General features: G+C 40.9%; 1 protein-coding gene across 7 annotated transcripts in view; it reads left to right on the top strand.

Annotated features, from left to right (window-relative positions):
• The window catches only part of dab2ipb (DAB2 interacting protein b), a 278,946-nt gene that overhangs the window by 207,775 nt on the left and 47,058 nt on the right, over positions 1-24,113 (top strand). For all 7 annotated transcript variants that reach the window (XR_010958133.1, XM_067969754.1, XM_067969756.1 and 4 more), the window contains 2 exons: positions 4,757-4,855; positions 10,790-11,344. Coding sequence is in view for 6 of the 7 variants with exons in the window: in XM_067969754.1 (XP_067825855.1) it covers positions 4,757-4,855; positions 10,790-11,344 (654 nt within the window). In the remaining variant the exon portion in view is untranslated. The remainder of the gene's footprint in view (positions 1-4,756; positions 4,856-10,789; positions 11,345-24,113) is intronic.

Here is a 24,113-nt window from a genome sequence, read left to right as displayed (position 1 = left end):
AAAGGTTCAACTCTTAACATGTTTTGGAGAGTTTCTGTCAATAAAATAAGACAATTCAATTTAAATAATACATAAGCGGTATTGAAATGCGTGTTTAGCAGATATATATTTCCAGTATTGTCACGCATATTATTTTACATTAAAAACAATCTGCACCTGAATGTAACCCACAATTCTGTAGCAATATGTTCATTGATGTAAATACTTAATGCACCTTCTCACCTCAGTGTAGTGTAACTTGCCTCAAACCTGTATCCGCTGCAAAGGACCCTTTTCTTTCATATGTCATATATATATATATATATAAATATAAATATATATATATATAAATAAATAAATATATATTATATATATATATATATAAATATATATGATCACAATCTCATAGTAGACTTATCATCAGTAGAAGGGAAATTTTAGGTCGTCAGTCTCCCCTTAAAAAGTCACACACATAAAAATTTACAGGGCTATGGGGAAAGAGCAGGGGAATGGAACTAATTGGATAGCTCTTTCAAAGAGCCGGCACAGGCATGATGGGCCGAATGGTCTCCTGTGCTGTACCTACTATGGTATGATACTGTAATAATTTGCACCGAATCTGGAGCATTTCTTTGTACACTCCATACTCTCGGATTTACGAGATCAATTAATGTACAAATTAATGTACAATTAATGTACAAATAATTTTATATTATTTAGATTAACCTAAATAATTATCCACTGTGAATTATTTAGATTTGTTTCTCTCCTGTTCATAGAAGTAGCGTTTCACAAATATTTATCCTTCTCTCTGGTTTGACACTGAGCCACACTGACCAGAAAGGCCCTGGTTTAATCCCCAGCCTGTATTGTGTTAACAGCCAGAGCAGCACTGAGGGTATAATATTAGCCTCAGCGCTCCCAGAGTTGCAAGTAGAAAGGTCAACCGGACCTCTGTTCCTCGTCACTACATGATAACCCATCCTCCACCCCACCCATGCTGGAAGTTCGGATGTATGGACATTGAGTAAGGATAGGATTGTGCTTGGCTGTGACAACTCACTGCCCCTGTGATTGAATAGTCTCCAAGTCCTTACTTAGGTACCAGGGGACTGTTTCCAACTGTGGACCTATACCCTGGCGTGAACTGGCACCTTCAAGAGAATAAGAAGCAATGGGAGAAAATTGGAGGAGGAAATAACATAATTGTACCTAAGTGTTGAATTTTCTTGTGACTTATTGGACTGTAGCACTGATATTCCTTTATACCAGTGTCCAATTTTATTTAAATTTGGAGGACGTCATGCTTTGTAGATCATTGAAAAATGAAACCATTGCACTTTAATTACTTTTTGTAGATGTTGTGATTAACTCCAGGTGACGCCCAGACTGTTCCTACTTAATTCTCAGAGACTTTGCTGCTACATCAAGAGCTCCTGAGGAGAAAATCTTTCTTAGAATCATAGAAAGGTTACAACACGGAAGGAGGCCATTCGGCCCATCGAGTCCGCACCAGCTCTATGCAAGAGCAATCCAGCCAGTCCCACTCCCATGCCCTATCCCCGTAGCCCTGCAAATATTTTCCTTTCAAGTACTTATTCAGTTCCCTTTTGAAGGCCATGATTGAATCTGCCTCCACCACCTCCTCAGGCAGTGCATTCCAGATCCTAACACTCGCTGTGTAAAAAAGTTTTTCCTCATGTCACCTTTGGTTCTTTTGCCAATCACCTTAAATCTGTGTCCTCAAGGTTTTTGACCCTTCCGCCAAAGGGAACAGTTTCTCTCTATCTTTTTCCCTTTTAATTAAGCAGGAAACTGATTTTATCCATTCTTGATAAAGCAGTGATATTTTTTAATCCACATCACTAAATGTTTTGAATCTTAAAGCTTTTTAAATATTTTTATACTGGTTAAAAATCAAGATCTTGCTTTTGGTTGGTCCACCTTATTTTTTTTAATCAAACTTGTCACTGACCTTGTAAGCCTCATAATAGACACATGAAGTAATTGTTAACTTCTTGTACTGTGGGATTCTTTCAAAGAACTGAATAGAGGATACTTGTACATTTCAAATCAGATAGCAAATTATAATAAATATGTTCCATATGATAAATCACAAACAGCAATGGGTAATGATCAACATTAAAAAGTAGATATTTCTCCTACCATGCATCCCAATAACAATTAAAGAATTAGAAACCATTTTAATGAATGTGGTTGTAGTTTTTATAACACTGGAAAATTAGTTGAAAATGTTTTGTAATATTACTGTGTTACTGTGACAGAAGAACTGCAGGCGTGTGAGCTTTAACTGGAGTGAAGGGCTGTAGTTCGAATGAGAAGCATTTGTTAGATGTTTGAAGACCAGAAGTTGTTTCTTTTTGCGCCGATATACTCTTCTCTCCTGAAGGAAGTTATTCTTGCTGGCATGCAGTTCAACAGGTCTGATACCTCCCCCAAGTATCTCGAAAGATTTCATGATCCTGACGTTTAATCAGGCAGCCTGAGTATGTGTTACATGTGTACAAAGATGATAGATGGGGTTTTGGTTTCAAGGGAATTGGAAGATAATGGCGCTGAGGACAGCATCAATATACTAAACAGGACAAGTGTGATTATAAAATCATTCAGCACAGAAGGAGGCCATTCGGCCCATCATACCTGTGCCAGCTCTCTGAAAGAGCTACCAATTAATGCCACTCCCCTGCTCTTCCCCCATAGGCCTGCAATTTTTTCCTTTTTAAGTAGCGATCCAATCCTCTTTTGATTGTGGAAGGAGCAGGAAAATGGGATTAGGGTAGATAACTCCCAACAGAAGAGCTGGATGTGACGGGTTAAATGACTTCTAGACTGTAATTCCTATGATTGAATATTCGCAAAGAATATTATGGTCCTATGCAGTAGTGCAAATTAAAATTTTGAATTGTTTTGACATTTAGAATATTGCAGACATTTCAATGCAGTATTGAAGGAGCATTGTGTTGTTGGGGGTACTGAGGCCAATTTTCGGGTTGGACGCGCTTTGCTTAGGCGGTTGGCGGAGTGATCGTACTGTCCGCCCGACAGCACCAGCAAGAGGCCCGAGGCTTTTGTCAGGGTCGGGCCTCACCTACATAATTTCGACGAGCTGCCAGCGCTCAATAAGCCCTGACAGGCAGCTGACCAATTGAGAGCTGAACTAGAACTTATTAAAAAATGTACCTGCAATGTTTCCAATGCAATAATGCTAGCTAAAGTTGGTAATTGTTAGGATCTCCTGGTATAATGCCAATCATACTGTAAAATTCATTGTTTGATGTTGCAGTAAATGCAAGGAGGATAATTGAGTTTCTCAAAGTGAGAATTAAGTGAACAGTGGATGTATACAAAGTAAATAATGAAGTACATTAATACTTGCTAATATTCAAACCTCCTAAAGCAATCCACTGTTGCAGCTCCCTCATTAATAGAAAGAAAACATGTAAAACAGCCTGGGGCCGATCTTAATTTCTTGCTTACACACTTTTGTTCAGTCCTGATTATGCCTATCAGCCCATTTTTATGCATAATACATTATAACATCCTGTGTGCATTAATAATCATCCCAGATTTCCCATGTTACGTCTTCCCGTGATGGGAATGGGTTAATTGCATTCACAGCTAGAATCTGCACTTAACCAGATCTTATACTGTTCCTGTTGTTGAGGCCAGTACATTTTTTTTTTAAAAACCAAAAAAATGACAAAGGTCTGCCGGCCCCAGACTAACTGAAGTGAAGCCGTCAGTTTCCTCAAACGGTGGTTTGGAGCAGCCACACATTCCCACATTATGGAGAACGACAAGAATGGACGCTGCTTTGATGCCATTCCTGCCATGGACATGCGGCGGTATGGGTGCAAAAGGCTATCGTTTGTTATTTTCAACATGTATTTAATAACTCCATAAAGAACAGTAGCAATATTGCATAGATTCATGTTGCATCGTTCATGATATTTTTAACTTGTTAATGAATTTGGAAACTATACCCTCCACCTCCGTTTTTGTATGACATTTACCAGTACTTTAGTGGAACTGCAGATCATTGAAATGTGAATTTCATATTTTTTAATCTAAAATGAAGGCTGGCCCATTAATCAGCTAGACATTTTATTTGATTACAGTATGACTGATATTAAAGGACTTTTTTCCCTACTATCTTTGAAATCGCATTCATGCTCTTGTCATTGTGAAATGAGACAATTAGTTTTAGAACTCTACCCAGATGCCCATGTAACAGTTGCTGTGTTTGGAGCAATATCCTGCACTCTCGACTCTGTTCTCCTGAAGGTGTTGACTGCCTTCCTGGGGTACGGTTCTATGGGTGGTGGTCGCCCTCCAGTACTTTGCCCAAGTGACCGCTATTTATCTGTAAACAAGTTATTTGACCTCTGACACCTCAGCTAAGCCTAGTCTTCTCCTCACCCAATGTCTACGCACATCACTTTCAGCAGGGGTTCCTCAAGATGAGGGACCCCTGGCTAATCACTTCACCAGCCCAGGGCTGCTGCAGCCAGTTGTAGCCCCCCCTATCACTCCCCACGGGAGTTCCATTGACTCAGCATGGAATTGAACTTGAAGTCCTCCTGATCTGTATGTCACAGACGTGTGGGGAGCTGGGTTGCTTAGGTCTATCACATCAGATGAAGATAGTGTTTAAAAAGTCATAATAGGAGCTTACTGACCAGTTACATGGAAGACAAATGAAGAAGAGAGATTACTGCTAAAATAATGCTGCGAATTTAATTTATCTTTGATGCAGGTAACGACTTCAACAGGCAGCAAATGTTTTTCATGCCGTTCAGCAGCGGAAAGAGATAAGTGGATGGAAAATCTACGGCGTGCAGTGCAGCCAAATAAGGTAAAAGAACTGACTTTAAGGTTCAAGGATGTTGCTGCCTTTTAAAGCTCTGTTTTGAGTATCATATAGTATTGCATTTTTTTTAAATGACCTTTACAAAGAGCAGTGTTCCAGATTTCGTTGAGTGTTTTATTTAAAACTGGTTTATGCATTTCCATGAAAGCCATGGAAACAGTCATAAATAAACAGTCGGTGACTCAGACAGTTCCCCTCTTCAGCTGTGTTGTGGTTCTCTCTATTTCCCTGTGTACCCTCCTGCTTGGTGTCCATATTCCTACTCTATCCTACAAAGCACTCCGAGAAATCTTTTACATGTGTGAATAGTGCCATAGAAATGTAAGCTGCAAAGGCAAAGCGCAGCTAGCAACAAACATAAATAGCCACAGTCAGCAGCCATTTTATGCTAGGGCATCCATTTTGTCTCAGATGGGTGTCTGTAGAGTGATGAGTAGCCAGGAGACCAGAGTTACACTGCAGGCTGTGTCCCGCATTATGCTCTTTAACAAAGGAGCTCTGCACGTACTTGTGTACTCCAGTTCCCAGGGGCTAATATTTTATAAAATATTATACTCTCAGATGATGATGATTCCATCCCAAGTTCAGCAGTTAGAATGTGGCTTTGCTCTGTGGTGGATCCTGAAGGCAAGATCCAAATGATGTGAGATGTGGGGGGAGTTTTAGCCCCCCAGGACGGGTTGGGTGGGTGGGAGGAGGGGGTTAAAATTTCAAAAATTGGAAACCCGACCCCAAACCGCCTGCAACAAGCCCGCTTCCAGTTTTAACGGGGGCAGGTTGTGGTCAGGCGACTAACCTGCTCACCAGAGGCGGGTCCGTCATTTAAATATTTTAATGAGGCTATCTGCCTCACATTTTACCACAGTTTTAAATTTAATGGCTGTAGGGAGATGAGAACGGCTGGATCCAGCAGGTACGTGCCTTTCCAGCACTGCTTGTATGCCAGTAGGAGCAGGAGTGCTCCCCCCCCCCCCCCCCCCCCCCCGGCCTCTATCCCAGCACTTTGATGCCCTCCACGATCTCCTCCCCTGACCCACGATCTCCCCAGCACGCCATGATCTTTCCCCCACCCCCGGCCCCTGATCTCCTCTCTGCTCACCCCTCCACCCACGATCTCCCCGACCCTCCACGATGTCCCTCACCCGCCATCTCTTCGACCCTCCAGGATATTCCTCCCCCCCCCCCCCCCCCCCCCTCCCCAAGCCTGGAATCACCTACCCGACCCTCCACGATGTCCCTCATCCGCCATCTCTTCTCCAACCCTCCAGGATATTCCTCCCCCCCCCCCCCCCCCCCAAAGTCTGGAATCACCTCCCCAACCCTCCACGATGTGTGACTCCCCACACCCCACGCCTGTGATCTCCTTCCCAACCCTCCACAATATGTCTCTCTCCCCCCCTGCCACCCGCAATCCCCTCCCCGGCCCTCCACGATGCCCCCCAACCCACGATCTCTCCCTCCGCTCCTTGGCTGGCTGTGGCCTGGTGCCGCAGGCCTTCCTGCCCGACAGCCAGCCAGCCTATCAAACTGGCTGACTGCTGGCCGGGAAACATAAACAAAAAATTTAAATGAGGTCCAGCCATTAAATTCGGCAGGATCTCCAGGTTACCCACATTTCCGTTACGACTGCTCCCTCCCCACCCTGTAAATATTGGGGCCTTGGTCTCACACCTCATGGCTTCAGTACACTCAGGAGTCAGATTAGGGCCTGGCCGCTGAGTTGTACCAATAAAAAGAAAAAGCTGGACATATGAAACAAAATCAGACCAGGGTATTTTTGTTTTTATTTTTGTGGAGTTATGCTGGTGCGTTTGCTTTGATGCACATCCAAAACAACTTTGCATCAAGACAATAACCGTAGATTGACCTCGCTGTTAAACCGATTTGGAGTAGACAAAAACGTAATCAATCCCGCAAACCATCAGTCACACAACAGGCCATTAGTAGGGGATTAAGTCTACCTATATGTAATAGTAATCTGCATTTCATTCGTATGTAGTTTTGGATTTCAAAATTGTTTCAATTCTATAAAATTTATCAGTTTGATGAATTCCAATTCCATCTGCACAAGTTTCTTTATACACCCAGGAAATATTAACAAAACACACTTTACGTTTGCAGTTTCAGGTCACAGTTTAATCACCGTAGTAGTGTATTCAGTTCAGTGGCACCTATGAAGCAGCAATATGCAGATAACATGGGACAGGTCACATTCCTTGTTTTCCTATGTGGACAGTCAAGCTCTTACAGAGCAGTTGGTCAACATTTAGTAATGCACAGTATAACATTTCTCCCAATAAGGCAAGTATATTGCATAGTATGTCAACATAATGCACATTATTTACTGCACTACACACAGAACAGAGCGTGTGACCATGGTGACCTTATTACAATGCCTGAAACAAACTTCGTTTGCAGTTGTGAGGAGACATTTCTATCAAAAAGTGATTTAGGTTGCACATTGCAATTTTTCTGTCACTACTTTGGTTAAACCTTCGGTGAAACTCAAAATGAAGGAGTAGCCTTATTATTTATTTGAAATCGCCTCTGGTTTACCGACGTAAGCTGTGAAAAGCAGATTCTAAATAAACACAGGCCTGCTGCCAAAGAACAGTTTTGTAATTTGCATAATTTCCTGAGGTCACATCATGTAGAGCAAACCTGGACTGCAGTAGAAAGTGAAGGCTTTTAGCTAGGTATGAGCATAATCAGATGCTCAGCATGTTAAAGTGTACAAAGTAATTGGACCAATATGTCCACCCTCCGGGGCTTTTTTCCCAGTGTAAGAGCCTCTTACTTCCTTACAACCAAAGGTACAGTTAATGATGAAACGGGCTGTAAACTTGTACAAAGCTATCGCTGAAGCCTGGAATTTATGCTGTCCATTATTGCAATGGTGGTGTCTACCAAATAATTTTAAATGGCTTAACACCCCTTTTAAAATTGTTTTAAAATCTTTTGAGAAGGCCCCAATTTAAATATGCTTGACGTCCCTAATGAGTCTTGCGCACAAATTGAGCACATTAAAGAACTCAGCTCCAGTCCCAATAACATGGGGCACCCATCATGGCATTATCAGCCCCAGTTCTTACATTCTTAACTCATGCCATTCTCCATCGGACACTGGCAGTCCATACCCTGATCAGTCTCTGTCACTGCAGATCAGAATTCACCTTAAGTGCCATCGCAAAACTGTTCTGTGTATCTCTTTAACCCTGCATACCTGTTTTAACCACACTACCAGAGATCCAACCTTCGTCCCGACTTAGCAAATGGCCAATTTTTGACCTATTTTTGAGATTTAGTATAGAAAATGGAAAATCATAATGAGGCTGTACTTTAAAGGATAAAAGTCCTGCATCATTTTTGGATTTAAGAAATGTAGGATTTTATGTGTGCAATGACTATCCGCCAGTCCCATACCCAAGTGGTTATTTATCGTGAGGTTTGACAGTTAATGCGATTGTGGTGACCTGGTGTCGATAGGATAGCCATCAGGAGTTGTAGTGGAGAGGAATGTATTTTATTAAAATATAATCCTGAGCTGAGTTTATCCACCATTTAGTGAAATACTGAAAGCGAGTGCTTGATTTGTCTGTGTTTTGGCTAACAAACCATAAATTTTTTTAAAATTTACATTACATTGGTAAATGCCTTAAATTTCCAATTAATCTTCCATATTTCACCATGTTACCAGTTCAAGCTGATAGTTAAATATAAGGGGTAATTTTTCGAGTACATGCCAGAAGCAGGGAACCCTGTAGGGTGTCAGCGCATATGGTAAAATTGCAGATAGCAGTTCCATGATATTCCAATATGTGCAGAAGAGGTTCCCCACCAATCTGTGTACCCCCCATGCAGTTAACTTCACTTTTCAGTAGGTATTTTAGGTGCATTACTATTATAAAAGTGCAGCTGATAGCAAAGGTGCAAGATTCTTCTGCCATGGCTGCACTTGTCCATTTCCCTTGTGCATCTTGTGAGCTGTCCGCAGATCCATTGACTCTGCCTGTGGTCGGCATCTGATTCTGAGTGGTATTGGGAGGCTGGTACAGCACTGCTCTCCTGAAACCCAAGGAATGTCACAGATACTAAATAATGCTGTTTGCACAAAGAGGGTACAAGGAGAACAAGCCTGGAGATACTGGTCTAGAAATTGTATTAACCAATATTAGCGGGTGAGTGCCTAACTTGTTTCCATGATATTTTTCCATTTCCTCTTTAACACAGGCATTAACCCATTTATTTTAAATGGTTTAGCTCTTTTGTTAAAATGATGAATAGGGAAATATCGAATGATGATGTTAAACATTTATCCGTTGGTATGGTCAACAATTATTCCTAGGCTTTTGGTCTTAAGCATAGTCAGGATTTTTTAAGTTGTTTGATTTGCTGGCTCCACCCTCCATTTATTTTCGGTCTGCGGACTTATCTAAAACAAATTCAGTGATTCAACTGTTAACTAAAATCAACAGAACAATAAACCTGATTCAACTTTTTATTTGGGTGTGCCACAGTACAGTACGGTAGTATCGTGGTTATGGTACTGAATTAGTAATCCAGAGATCACAAGTTTAAATCCCACTGTAACAAGTGATGAAATCTAATTGAATAAATCTGGTCATTTGTGGATTACCGGGCAACAATGACCATGAAAGCTAAATAATGTGGATGCTGGAAATCTAAAATAAAAACAGAAAATGCTGGAAACACTCAGCAGGTCATCAACCTGAAACATTGGTGGTGATTTTAAACCCCAAGAACGGGCGGGTTGGGGGCAGGTGGGAGTTGAAAATAGTTGTTTTTTTGGGTCCGCAAAATTTTCAGACTTTGCATTCCCAGTGGGAAGCCTGTATTTTTACACACTGACGTTAAACCCGGAAATAAAGCTGGGTTGCGGTCGCGACCCAAAAAACAACTATTTTCAAATCCCACCCGTTCGTGGGGTTTAAAATCACCCCCATTAGCTCTGTTTCTCTCTCCACAGATGCTGCCTGACCTGCTGAATGTTTCCAGTATTTTCTGTTTTTATAGTATGAAAGCTGTCCGTCTGTCATAAAAATCCAACTGGTTCACTGATGCTCTTTAGGCAAGGGAGCCTGCCACCCTACCTGGTCTACATGGTTGACTCTTAATGCCTTCTGAAGTGGCCTAGCAAGCCATTCATTTTAGGGATGGTCAATAAATATATCCTTGACAGCCCACAACTGGAGAGCAAATATTAAATTGATTATTTTGTTTTGAATAGTATCTTGCATTAATGCACCATCTCTAAAGGCGTTTTGGCAGACACAGCACTGGGACATGCAAGTCTGGTTCCTGATTTTAGCTACACTGTTCTAGGGATGTGCTAACTCCAAGTGGAGTCCAGGCACTTCCCTGTCAATAGATGGGAAATGGTCAACTGCAGCCTGCTGTCATGTGCCCCCTAGTGAAGGTGTAGGGCTGGTTGCCCACCTGCCCTCTCAGCTGTAAGTATGCAGCCTGGAGGATGGGGAAGAAAATAGACAATGATACCTACACAAAAATTGCTGTATAAAGGTACATTTTAATTTCTCTGTGGGGAGTAAATTATATTCTTTGTCCGAGTCATATGTAAGTTAATGCCATTTAACCAGATCGTTAAATCAAGAAATACAAAATCTGTATGGTTCATTTTCTTTTGTAATTAAGAGTAATGTCCAGAAGTAAATTGTGTTAATAAAAGTGGGGTTTATTTTTAAGTTACCAAACTGATTATCTTTGCAGAGTATGATGATTCTATAGATGGCAGATCTTCAGAATTATGCTGGTCTTAATGTTACTAAGAAGGAATCCTAACCACGAATAAATTATAATTGTGGCCAAAAGACCAAAGAGCAGATGTATTAGAGGTTCCAACAGAGTTATTGTTATTGTTCCTTTCCTGTGTCATCTTAGGACAACAGTAGACGAGTAGAGAATCTGCTCAAACTCTGGATCATTGAAGCCAAGGATCTGCCAGCCAAGAAAAAGTACTTCTGTGAACTCTGCCTTGATGACACACTGTATGCACGGACTACCTGCAAGCTGAAAACGGACAATGTTTTCTGGGGAGAGCACTTTGAGTTCAGTAACCTGCCCACAGTAAGAAACATTACAGTGCACTTGTACAAAGAGACTGATAAAAAGAAAAAGAAAGATAAGAACAACTACGTGGGTCTGGTGAACATCCCTGTAGCTACTGTGACAGGGCGACAGTTCCTGGAGAAGTGGTATCCTGTGAGCGTGCCGAATCCTAGCAAAGGCAAATCAGCGGGTCCAATGATTAGAATCAAATCTCGCTACCAGAGCATGAGCATTCTTCCAATGGAGCTCTACAAAGAGTTTGCTGAATACGTTACAAATAACTACATGCTATTGTGCTCAGTGCTGGAGCCTGTGCTGAGCGTGAAGAGTAAGGAGGAGATGGCGTGTGCGTTAGTGCACATTCTGCAAAGCACTGGGAAGGCTAAGGTAAGCACCGAGGTTAAAAGCATTTTTCCTTTTTCAGCATTTGATGTCACACTTGAATGTATTCTTCTATTTCAGCCAAAAAGTTCATGGAAGATGAATATTTCGTATAAAGGGATACAAATGCCACTGGTTTGTGGTCTAGAACCTATGTTTTTAAAAGCTCAGCTGAAAATACTCCATAGTGATCCTATGGACCAGTGGATGCACAAATTGAGATTTAGATTGGAAGGGAAATATATCTGAATAGAGTGTCCCAGAGTGATGAGTGCCATCTCCCTACTTGCTGTAGGGAAGTTTTCCACATGCAAACATACAGAAAATTATGAAAAAAGACCATTAAGCTTGCCTCATCCAGACATGAAGCTGCCAATCAACTGACACCACCACCACCCCCCCCAAATCAGCCAATGTATTGAAAGCGGACTCGAGCACATGCTCTAGGCTGACACTTCAGTGCGGTACTGAGGAAGTGCTGCATTGTCAGGAATGCCATCTTTTGGATAAGATATTTAACTGAAGTTCCATTTGCCTGTTCAGACAGATGTAAAAGATCCCATGCCACTTTTTTAAAGAAGAGCAAGCAATTTTCCCAACATTCATCCTCAACCAACACCACCAAAAACAGATTATCTCATTACTCTTTATGGGACGTTTATGTTTCTAATTGACTGCCTGTTTGCCTCCATAACAACAGCAACTACCCTTCAAAAAAAATTAATTAATTGGCTGTGAAGCACTTTGGGATGACTTGAGGATATGATAGGTGTTATATAAATGCAAATTTATTATTTCTTATACCTCTGTCTTTTTTATGGAATGAATAATTGGTGCAATGTATGACACTCGTTCAGGCCAGAACTTTGACTGGTTACACTGTGAGAAATTTCACCATGTATTGTAGCCACTGAAGAATTCAGTGAGTTTATAAAACATTCTAAAACCATTATTAATCGTAACAGAGATATGATTGATATGTTATACAATAATTCAGTTAGTTTCCCTTTCTTCCACTCCAAGGCAGTTAATGCAGTTTGGTGATCATTTAATTAACAAGTGTCTGTATTATAACCTGAGAACGAAAGGGGGGCAGTGGGAAGGGGACGGTGAAAAGTCAGCATGTACAACCTGGCTTTAATCACCTTAATGGCCCCTTATTCCCCAGCATATTACAACATGAATAGTTCAATTGTCTGTATTACCACAGCTCATTATTTTAAATTTCAAATAGAAAATAGCTGGAACAATGGAGTATTTATTAACAGTCTTTTGGAAAAAGAAGTAATGAGCGTTTATTGTCATTGGTTGTTCCCCTATTACATGGATATAGATCTAATTGCTCTGCGAACACTCGAATAATATATCTTCCAAGCAATTTTGTCTTAAACTGCACTAGGGAAAATATGTTGACTAATTACAATTTGTACTAAGATAACTGGTATTTAAGTGAATCACTCATGATTAATAGTCACAGTGTTACTTTATATGTAAGATAATTACTGAATGTACATTTACACAATTCTGTTAGTTTTAATCAAAGGGAAGTTACCTGCGTTATGTGAGTTGTTGTATTTCTCATGCCTAAGTAGTCTTCTGCATGTTACAAACATACAGAAGTAGTACAGTATTTCTGCAATACCTGATACCTGACCTTACTTGCCAGTATTGTTAAACATGTCGCTATACAACTCTGCGCTCATCTCTCCCATCACTCGGTATTCCAATCTGATTCCGACCGCCCGTAGTACTGAGGCCATCCTTGTGAAAGTGTCACTTCAACCGTGACTTATTGCCCTCTATCTTGCTTGACCTCTTTGCTGATTTTGAGACTGTTGACCATTCAATTTTTTTCTCCACCATCTCTCCTAAATGGTCTGTCTCCATGGTACTGCACTGTCCTGGTTCCATTCCTATCTATCCCACTGCAATCACTTCATCTCCTCTAACACTTTCTTTTCACAAGCCTGGTGCCTAGTGCTTCATCCTCAGTCCTCTCCAATTTATCATCTACATGCTAACACTTGGTGACATTATCTATAAATATAGGATCAGCTTTCACATGTTCACGATGACACCCAACTTTATCTCTCAATATCCACAATTGACTCCAAGACTATCACAGTTCTATCTGACTGACTCTCTGACATTAAAGCCTGGATCAATCTGATTTTATTCCAACTCAATGTAGACAAAACCAAAGGCATCCTTTGGTTTCTGCCAGCACATACGATCATCTGGCACCGCTTCCATCAATCTTCCCAATTGCCCAAACACACTGGATGAAGTAGTCTGCAATCTCGATATTTGGATTGACACCGAGCTAGCCTTTATACCCCACATCTAGTCACTTTGTAAAACTGCATTTTTTTATATCATTAAGTCCCCCGCCTTTCTCTTTTTGTCACTGGAATCTTAATCTATGCCTTTGCCACATCAACGATTGACTTCTTGAATACCCACCTCATCAGCCTCCCCTTCACAAACTTCACAGTTCAAGTCCTTTTGTGTGCCTGTACGTGTACTCCCAGTACCCCTACCCACGCCAAGCTCCAGTGGCACTTTGATCTCAAAATCCTTGTCCTTGTTTAGAAATCCCTCTATGGCTCAGCTCTTCCTACCCAAGTGGTCTCCTCCAATTATTTTTCCCAGTACACACCTTCCACTCCTTTTATTCCCCATTTCCTCCTCCCCAGCATTGGTGGCTGATCTTTCAGTCACCGTGGACTCCTCCTGGCCCGCCCTGGAATTATCTGCCTAAATCACACTACCTTGCCACTTCTCTCATTTCCTTCAAAAGCCTCTTAAAAACCTCTCTCTTCTATCATGCATTTAGTCCCCCTCCCCCTTCCAATCTCTCTCATCCCCTCTCAGTGTCCTCTTTTTCCTGTTAAGCACGATACATTCTTCCAAGTGAGGGGCAATATGCAATCTCATTAGAAAAAAAATGAAGAGATGATTAAAGTTCTTAAAGTGATGAAAGAAATGGAAAAAAAGTAGAAGGAAATAAATTAATTCAAGAGCACCTTAAGTGGATGCAATTTCAAAATCAGGAAATCAGCTTCTTGTTCAGAGTTGTTCAGAAGTAAAATGCACTGCCTTTTAGGATGGTGTGGAGTGCACTTGTTCAAAAAGAAGGATGGCTGGTTTTGAGTATGCAAGGAGTTGAAGGGGAATAAGCATAGATCTAAGGCCAGACAATGATAGATAGGGTTTAGGTTTTGAGAGATTAAACTGTTGAAGATAACCACTATAGTGGCTACCTTCAGCACTAATCTTTTAGTCAAGTAGCTTTTTATTCCACTCTTGAGCTTCTTATGTTCTCATCCACTTTTACCAAAGGATGGAAGTTACTGAGTCTTTGAGGGAAAGGTGTTAACTATTCTGTATGACTTGACTTATTTATAAAGCTAGTAAAGGCAACAGCTAAGTGCTGACCATTAGACAACAGCTTATCCAAGGGCTGCTTTTGCAGAATTAGGCTAGCAACACCCCATTCTCTAAACCTTCTATGAAATACTCCTTGTTTCTGATACCTCACAATAGCACGTGCATTATAAAAGCACCTCATCGCAAAATATCTTACTTGTGCAACTTGTTTTTGATATTAATTGCACATTTTCTGATCGAAGGTGGATTGCTTTCACTTGGTTAAGTCAGACTGTCAACAGAGAATGACCTTTTAAACAAAATTTGTTGAGGCAGCAGCTGAATGCTTGGGTGATTCACATGGAGTTAGTAAAAGAGTATAGGGATGGTGGATGAATAGGGATTGGAGGGAAGTTCATGATTGAAGTAATCATGCATGGAGTGTGGAAGAAGCAGGCTTTATGTGCCAAATGGCCTTTTCTGATTCCAAGTTTTCTTATGTAAAAGTATCATGCGTAAGTCAGTTCTGTAAAACATTGTGAAATGGACAATTCCACAAGAGTTGCTAGCTGTTAAGCCAGGCCTCCTTACATATACCAGAAATCCAAGAGCTGCTATATCAGTACCTCAGCATTCTATGCCAGTCCACACTGAACTGTGTGGCCATTCCCTTTTGTCTGTGGAACTTTTGCTCCCAGACTCTGTAGAGGTGGAAATGCAGCATTAGCCATCATCTGCTGAACAACAGTGTTTGAAGTATGCATTAGTCTATGAGAAAGCTCTGGGCTTGCCCTTAGCTACTGCAACAACACATTATCTGGATTTTTTGTGCTGTTGGCAACCACGAGGAACAATTAGAATAGACGTATGTCCTCATTATGGAAACTGCGTTCTGCTGTTACACCACCTAATATGAGATTATTTTTAATTGCTGTAGGGTCTATTGCTTATAGTTTAGAGGTTAATGAAGCAATGTTCTCCTAGAGGGAGGTGTGTTATTAAGGTGCAGTAACAACTTAGAACAGTCTAAGGTGTTCAGAGCAGTGACATGACATCAGGCAGGAAGTCTGTTGCAGGTTTTTCAATAGTAATACAGGTAGAAATAGAATGGCACTTTTGAAAGAAATATTGGGCTTGCTCTCCTCCATGTCAGTTAGTGCAAAGCAAGTGATTTCCATTCAGAATTTCAGACTAGCAATATAAACAGAACACCCTAATGGGAACATCCCTTTTAAATGCTGTTGCCCATTGCTACTGTTTGTTTTTACTTGTTGAAATACAAGCATGGTCCAATTCTTGCATCTTCTCCCCTATATGTAAAACATTGATCCATTTTTTTCCCACTGTGCTACAAATAGATATTTCATCCCAGATAAGACATCAGGTGCTGTTTGTTTTATCCCAAGGTAACAGAGCCCAATTCATCCAACATTCCTCTTGAAGAAAAGGTGTGCTGGGATGAGCAGCTGTAACTGCGTTCATGCTGCAATCCAATTGATCAATAAAAATTTGAGAAACAATTTAAATAAACCCTTTTCTCTGCTCTCACTGATACTGGAGCAGACACACTAACACCCTCTGGCAGTTGTAAATATCAGAAAATATTTTGAAAATGTACAGAAAGAACGAACTTGCATTTATAAAAAGAAAGTGATTAAGTTAAGTTGCTGGTGACACAAACTTTTTTCTGCCATTTTCCCAGCATCTTCCCATGCACATTGTGTACCCAGATAAGATATTAACACTGCTTCGTCTTGACCTTGGCAAAAGCAGCTTCTGCAGTTCCCTCGTGTCCTCAGTAACATTCCTGACATCTGGGATGTCTCCATTGTTTTATCACAAAATGTGAATAAGAATCATAGAAAGGTTCAGCACGGAAGGAGGCCATTTAGCCCATCAAGTCCTCGACGAATCTATGCAAGAGCAGTCCAGCTAGTCCCACTGTTAAAGACAGCTATAACACACCAAAAATGGAGAAACTCTTAAATGTAATATTATAGTTAAAAAACTGAAACGGCAGACAAATTTAAGGCACATAAATGTGATAATTCTCAGTTAGCACTGTAGGTATGAAAATTAACAAACGTGTCACCATTGGTTGCTACAGATGGGCTTAATTTGTGCATTCATGTTTCTGCTACTGATACATTCCCAAGTTCTCTGAACAGCTTGTCAATTTACTTCAACTCCTTTTAGAGGCTGACATTTATCCACTCAAAGTAATACTGTGCACCAAACCACATTAAGTTCCAAGCATTTTGATCATTGTGTGAAATGTAAGGGTAGAAATTACTAGGCTTTACTGACATCATACATATTTCGACAGGGGTCATAAGAGTGATGCGTCTGTTGCAATCTTGGCCAAGGTCAACTAACTTAGCAAAGATCAGGGATTGAACCTAGGACTTCCTGATCTGCATGGCTCTGCTACTCACTGAATTAGCTCCCTGAGCTAGAACGAAGGGCCATACATACAAGATTAAATGTAAGATTTAGAACGGAGAGCAAGGGATACTTCTTTACACAGAGAGTTGTACGGCTGTGGAATTCGCTTCCATGGTTAGTGATTGGGGCAGAAACTATGGGGGGATTTTTAACCCCCTCACGATGGGCGGAAGAGGGTCGGGAGTTAAATTGGTAAAAATGTGAAACCCAACCCCAGCCCGCCGCAAACGCGCCTACTTCTGGACTAACTGCAGCGGGTTTGTGGTCGTCGGAGTCATTTTAATATTTAAATATGGCTCCGTTCCTTAGATTTTGGAGCCATTTAAGCTTAATGGCTGCGGACCGGGTTTCCCAGGGCTTGGGAAACCCAGCAGCTAAAGGGAGGTGGGAGCTGGCAAATCCAGCAGCTAAGTGCTTTTCAGAGCACTGCTTCTGGGCCAGGAGTGCTTCTCCTGGCCACTCAATCAATTCTTCTCCCTCCCCGCGATCAGCCGACCCCCCCCCCCCCCCCCCCCTGCGATCTCTCCCTCTCCGTGATCGGCCGGTCCCCCTCCCCTAACGATCTCCTCCTCCTCGCTGCCGTGCTGCGAGCCCCCCCACCATGCCCCGATCTTCTCCAATTGCCGGGGACCGTCCCCAGCGGCCTTCTACCACTGGCTTTCCCACCCAGCAGCCGGCCAGCCTCTAAATTCGTCAGGACCTCCGAGTGCTCGGCATTGCTGGGTTTACCGACCACAAGCATGCCCCTTACCTCCCTGTAAGTATCGGGGCCTATGTCAACATTCAATTAAATGGGATGCTTGGAAGATGAGAATGGGATGAAGGGATATGAGAACGAGCCTGGTAAATCTGATTAGGACTATTTGCTCATGTGGAGGGTAAATGCCAATACGGATTGGTTGGTCTGAATGTCCTGTTTCCACATGGATGTTGTAACTTCAATGTATTTCTAAGTATTGTGCCATTGGCAAAGTTCATTATTTTCAAAGTTTAATAATTTTATTTAATTCGCTGGGTTTTCATTGACCTGCTGACATATGACCCTGCTGGCAGTTGTGAGATGCTGAATGAAAGCTTTAATTATGTTAATACCTAACCTAGAGAAAAATCTAATTACAGGTTATAATTCTCCCTCTCTGTGCATTTCATACTCTCACTGCAAAATGTCATGAAATGGTGAACTTTCATATCTTCAGCATAAAAATTATTCATTAATCTGCTTAGTGTAATTCTAACACACAGGTCTGGGATAATACACATTAAGGGAGGATCAGATAATATGATTTGAATGTCATATGCTCAATTTTACGAGCAGTTCATTTTTTGCTCCTATAGCTATTCAGTATCTGTGCCATAAAAGAATATGCCGTTCATCAGTAATTATGATGTTCATCTGGTCTAGCAACTTATTAAGTGAATTCATAAAATCTTTCATAGAAAGACAGCTGAAAAGCTCTCGGTAATGAAGAGGAAAGAAGAATATTCATATGCGATAATGAGTATGTTTAGAAACAGACAAAAAAAAGTGAGTCAGTCAGTGCTGAGGCCAGTTGCTGCTAATTAAGGGAGAGTGAGTATATCTTCAGGTTCTGAAAGATAAAAACTCAATGGAAGCACAAGGTTAAAATATTAATGTGGGATCTGCTCACCCTGCCAGTCCAAATGTTAATTGACTCTGTATCAATTGTATGATATCCCTAACAAGGCCAGATGCATACTAATTGGGTGTTGAAATATACCATTTTAACAAAAGAAACTATTTGCATTATTATTATCTGTTTTTCAAAAATACCCCAATCAATGATATGCAACAAATTTGTACTCAAACATGGAGTGTGAAAGGCACAATTGTTACAAACTTTCCTGCAGTAAAATGTTTTACAAAAACATTCATGATGTATTCTTTCTTGATCTTGGTGTCAACACCAGCTCCACTTCATTTTTTAAAGTGAGCAGTCTCTGCCAAGGTTTTCGGTTAGGTCACTGTCAATGTTGACATTAATATTAAGCAATATTATAATACAATTAATGTACTCAAATATTATAAAGTAATGTGTAGTTTCATAAAGCAAAATTATTACTGCATATTTCATTTTATAGCGTTGTAAATATAGTGGATAAAATGTTTAGTACAACTATTCCCCCTCCAAAAAAAATAACAATACTTATAATAATGCTATTCCTGTTTATTTTTTCCCAAAAAAAGTCTGCCAAAAAGATTCCAGCAACCACATAAAAAGACTTGAGCCTCACTAGGGCAGGTCTGATCCAAATCAGAGTGTTTTCTAAATGGTGAGAAACTAGGAACTGTGGAGGAGCAGAGAGATTTAGGTGTCAGTGTACACAAATCACTAAAAGCTAGTGGACATGTACAAAGAAGGGGAACAAAGAGTCATCCAGTGTGAGAGGAAGCAGTGGATAAGTGGAGCGAAAGGGGCATGCAGGGATGTAGGACTGGAGGAGATCACTGAGGTAGGTTCGGACAAGACCATGGAGGGATTTGAAAGTGAGGGTAAGGATCTTCAAGTCAAGTTGCTGGACACTGGAGCTTGGCAAGGATGGGGCTGATGGGAATGCAGGACTTTCTGCAGGTGAAAATGAGGGCTGCAGCATTCTAAATTTGTTATACATTTTGGAGGATATAGTCAAGGAGGTAAGCTAGGAGAGCATTAGAGAAGTTGACCCTCGAGATGATAAAGGCGTGGATCAGGGTTTTGGTAATGGAAGGGGAGAAATGAGACAGAGGCAGGTGATGTTGTGAGGGTGTAACCTGAATTGATGTGAGTGGGGAACCTCAGACCGAGGTCAAGGAGTACAGCATAGTTCCACACCTCAGAACTTAGCTGAAAGTGGTAGCCAGTGAGGTTGTTAGGGTTAAGGCTGGAAGCCAGCACGGACTGGTTGGGCGGAATGGCCTGTTTCCATGTAGTAATTTCTATGTATTTCTGTACATGTAAGTACTGGTTCTAGCGGAAAAGAATGGCTTCAGTTTGACAACATTAAACTGGAAGAAAGATTGGCTCATCCTCGTCTTAATGTTGGACAGGCATTTGGAGTGTAGCAACAGCTTTGTGATTGATAGAGGAGATGGAGAGTTGGAGGTAGGTATCAACTGTGCACACATGAAAGTTGACCCCATGCTTCTGGATATTATGGCTGAGGGAAAGTATGTAAATGATTAAGAGAAGAAGACCAAGGGTGGAGCTCTGGAGTACAGAGAGTTATACGATTAAATTAGCAATGTATTATAATCAAAAAGCTTTCCAGAGCAAATTTTAAAGAAGATAAAGAATCTTTATCAGGAGGTCAGGAAAACAGTCCACAAACATATCTCCCACACCCCAAAATACTTCCAGTGCTGCTGTACACTCGCCTCACAGGAAGCTTGGTCCTTTCAGTCACCACCCTTAGCCTCTTCCTGTGTAGGTTCCCCAACCTCCCAACAAAATGCCCCAAGGTGTTTTATAAAGTGTAAGGCGCTATAAAAGTGCACGTTTGTGTTACTGTTGCAGGGTGGCATAGCTGAAGCCCATTTTAGAACACCCTTTTCCAACCTGCCAACCCTCTTGCTGATAACACAGTCCCAAACTGATGAAATTTATGTGGCTGACAATTTCAGCTGTCATTTCACTGGAAACCTTGCAGTAATTCTCTGAAGCAAGTATCTCAACTGCTGTGCTATTCAGCTCCCCCAAGGATTCTATTTGGCAATTTCTTATTCCTTTTTCTTTTTTAAAATCTGGCTCTGACTGCCTGAATACACACACACCCTTTGTATTAGAGAGCAGTCCTGATAGTTGTCAGTGATTGTGCTGCCTCATGAATCATGAATCTGAGGCACACTAGATTGAGACAAAGATAGATAAGACTGCTAGTTTCACCATTGTAGGTCGATCTATGAAATGTCAAGATTGTTGAAGAGGTTGACGTGTTGGTCACCACTGTGGCTCTGTTCTACTAGGTACCAATTTAGAGGTTTCAGTGTTGCTGCTTAAGTCTCTCAGAATTTGCTGTCTTTGTCTTGTACATTATATTCTAGTTATTCTCTCTTAGTAACTCCATTCCTAGGAGCCACAGAACAAAATACGCTGAGGTCTAGGTTTTCTTATTATAGCAATGGTTGTGGTGTAGCAGAGAGGGATTAAGGGAATGCAGTATTTCGTAGATCTGTGCAATAAATTTAAAGACAAATACCTTCTTCATTTTTAACTTCTGTCCTCTTCAAATATTCAAGGGTGTGCCTGTAGCAATTTTGTTGATTCCCTTCATTATCTTGAAAACTTAAATTTACTTTGTGCTGACGCATCAAACTGTTTCTTAAGTCTCTTGAGGTACAAGCAAAAGTGGGGGAAAGCCGGTGGACAGTCTGTTAGAGTAAGTGAATGGCTGAAGAAATAATTCACAAAGACAGCCTAGCAGCACTTACTTTTTTCCCCGTTGTTGTAAACTGACTTGTTTGTTGTGTAGTAATTACTGAAGACAATAAATAAAATCAAACACGTTTATTGATGTTCCCTGTTGCCACACCGCATCGAATCTACTAGTTGAATAATTGGTTATTAGGAACATTTCAAAGACAGCATCTCCAGTACTTTTTAAGCTTGCTCACTATGCAATAACTCAACTTTTAAGTATGAAGAAATAATATGGTAGAAAATGGATTCATACTGTTTTTGTTTTTGCCTCTTACCGTTGTTGATTTATTACTTTGCCTTCCTGCTCTGCGAAGTTGTGCAACTTTGAGACATTTTCCCATCAAAACTCTTAATAGGTCCCACAGACTGTAGACATTTTAAATGCATTTCAGCATTTGAGTCACACTTGAAATTTGTCTTTATTGGGGGTCCCATCATTTCTACCACTTTTTATTACTATAAAATGTGTCATTTGAATTCTTCCAGATGTAATTTTGTAACAGAGCTTAAAAATAGGTGGTTAAAAATTTTGGATCATTTTACTCCCAGAACCAAAAAGTTGGAAAATTTAATGAATGCAAAGAGCCTAAAAATGCTGTCAGTTACTGTCAAATGGGAAAGTGGTCTGTATCAAATGCATAAGGATATACCATCTGTGAGCTAGCGAATATTTGATGGTGGATGCAGATTCAATCGTGGCTTTTAAAAAGGAATTGGATAAATATTTGAAGAGAAGAAATTTGCAGGGCTACGGGGAAAGAGCAGGGGGATGGGACTAACTGGATTGCTCTTACAAAGAGCCAGCACAGGCTCGATGGGCTGAATGGCTTCCTTCTGTGCTGTAATGATTCTATAAAGCCCCATCCGGGATATGCTGAGATTTCCTATCACAAAATACAGCCCTCGTGTTCCATTGATGGTGTTTAGAATCTGGAGGATTAGTATCAATTATTAGGGCATAAGAAAGTGCATGTTTTTCATTTTATGTTTGTACTGTTAGATGATCTGGTGAATGTGAAATACTTGGGGGCTCTTGTAACACCCCTATTTCTATAAATCAGTAATGCTCCTTGTACTAACTATTTTAGATATGACAAAATATGTTATGGAGTTTTTCATGAGAACATCAGTGCGCCTGCATGCATAAGAATATAGTCCAGGATGAGAAAAGAACATTTGGCTTTTCTAAGCTCAACCCTCGAGTACTTCTAACTTACCCTAACGCATATGCAGCATGGTTGTGCAGGTGTGGCTTTTTTACTTCAATATTTTCAATTCATTCCTCCCACTCCCCCCCCCCCCCCCCAAAGTTTGCCGGTCATTACAAAGCTCTTTACCAGTTAAATAGCTGGACTATCAGAACGGAAGAGGTGAGGGGGCTTTGGCTACTCAGGCCAGAGGTAACCATATTTATATGGTAGCCACCACTGTTTACAAAGTAATTGGGAACGTGAAAGCAGAAAGTAAATTGGCACGTCTGACGTTTGGAAACATGTCAAAAGGCTGGGTTTCCAAAGTGTTGAATCCAACAAAACTGCCACTGGTGTTGTTCCAAATGAGTCACCTTTTAGGCTTATTTAGTTCCCATTTGCTAGTATAAGTGAATTACAAGAGTACCCTACATTGGCACGTCCAGTTAGTTGTCTTGATACTTTTTTCTTCCATCAGCTTCAGTCACATTGTGCTTTTTCTAAGAATCAGAAGGAAAAAAAACTGTTTTCTTTAACGTCGCATTTAGGCCTGTGGACTTGAGATTCCGTTAAAAATAGCAAAAATTGTAAATCTGAAGTTCAGTTGAGTTGTTTCTCAAAACTTTTGATTTATGCCTGATTCTTGCTTTAAAAATCTTTGTCAGCTGTTTGGAAAGCTGTAACCAACGGCACTGTGTAAATCCTGGCAATGTTTTCCAGTCAGGTCAAAGAAGAAAAAAGCTCCTTCAGCTCGAAGGACTCATTAGGTCTAGAGTGGTTGAAGCATTGATTCCCTTCATGATTAAGTTCAAGGAACTCTTTCCCATTCCCATGAGGCAAAACCAACCAAGAAGCACAAAGTCAGTACTCTAATGCAATGTGCCACTGGCTGCCTGTAGGGTTTGTATGATTTCTACTCTAATGCAGCACACTTTAAAAAAAAAATCATACATGCTTTTACACAGTTGTTATTCTCCTAATAAAATCTATTTCTTTCTTCTAACTTTCTCCCCTTTTCCCCACTCCTTTCCTGAAGGCATTGATTGATTCCTGCTGAATATGGTTCCATAGGTGGCTGCAGCCTTTGTGTACCTCACTCTAGTGATCATTCTTTGTGAGCCTCAGTGGCGCAATCATTGCCAAAATGGTGTTCACATCACAGGACTCTACCTGCTCCTGCAGTGGTGGTGTTTGCTTTGTTTCCTGTTTCAAGCCAGCATGTAATCCTCTTACATTAGCAATCTGGAAGAGACTTAAGGGAAGTTGTTTGCAATGCCACTGTGTAAGTTAAGCAAAAAAAAAAGTATTACATGGGCTAATTTATTTTTGATGGGGCTGGGTTTGCCTGTTTGATTT

The sequence above is a fragment of the Heptranchias perlo genome, chromosome 31 (assembly GCF_035084215.1).
Source record: "Heptranchias perlo isolate sHepPer1 chromosome 31, sHepPer1.hap1, whole genome shotgun sequence".
NCBI lineage: Eukaryota > Metazoa > Chordata > Chondrichthyes > Hexanchiformes > Hexanchidae > Heptranchias > Heptranchias perlo.
This window is presented reverse-complemented; position numbering and strand designations above follow the sequence as displayed.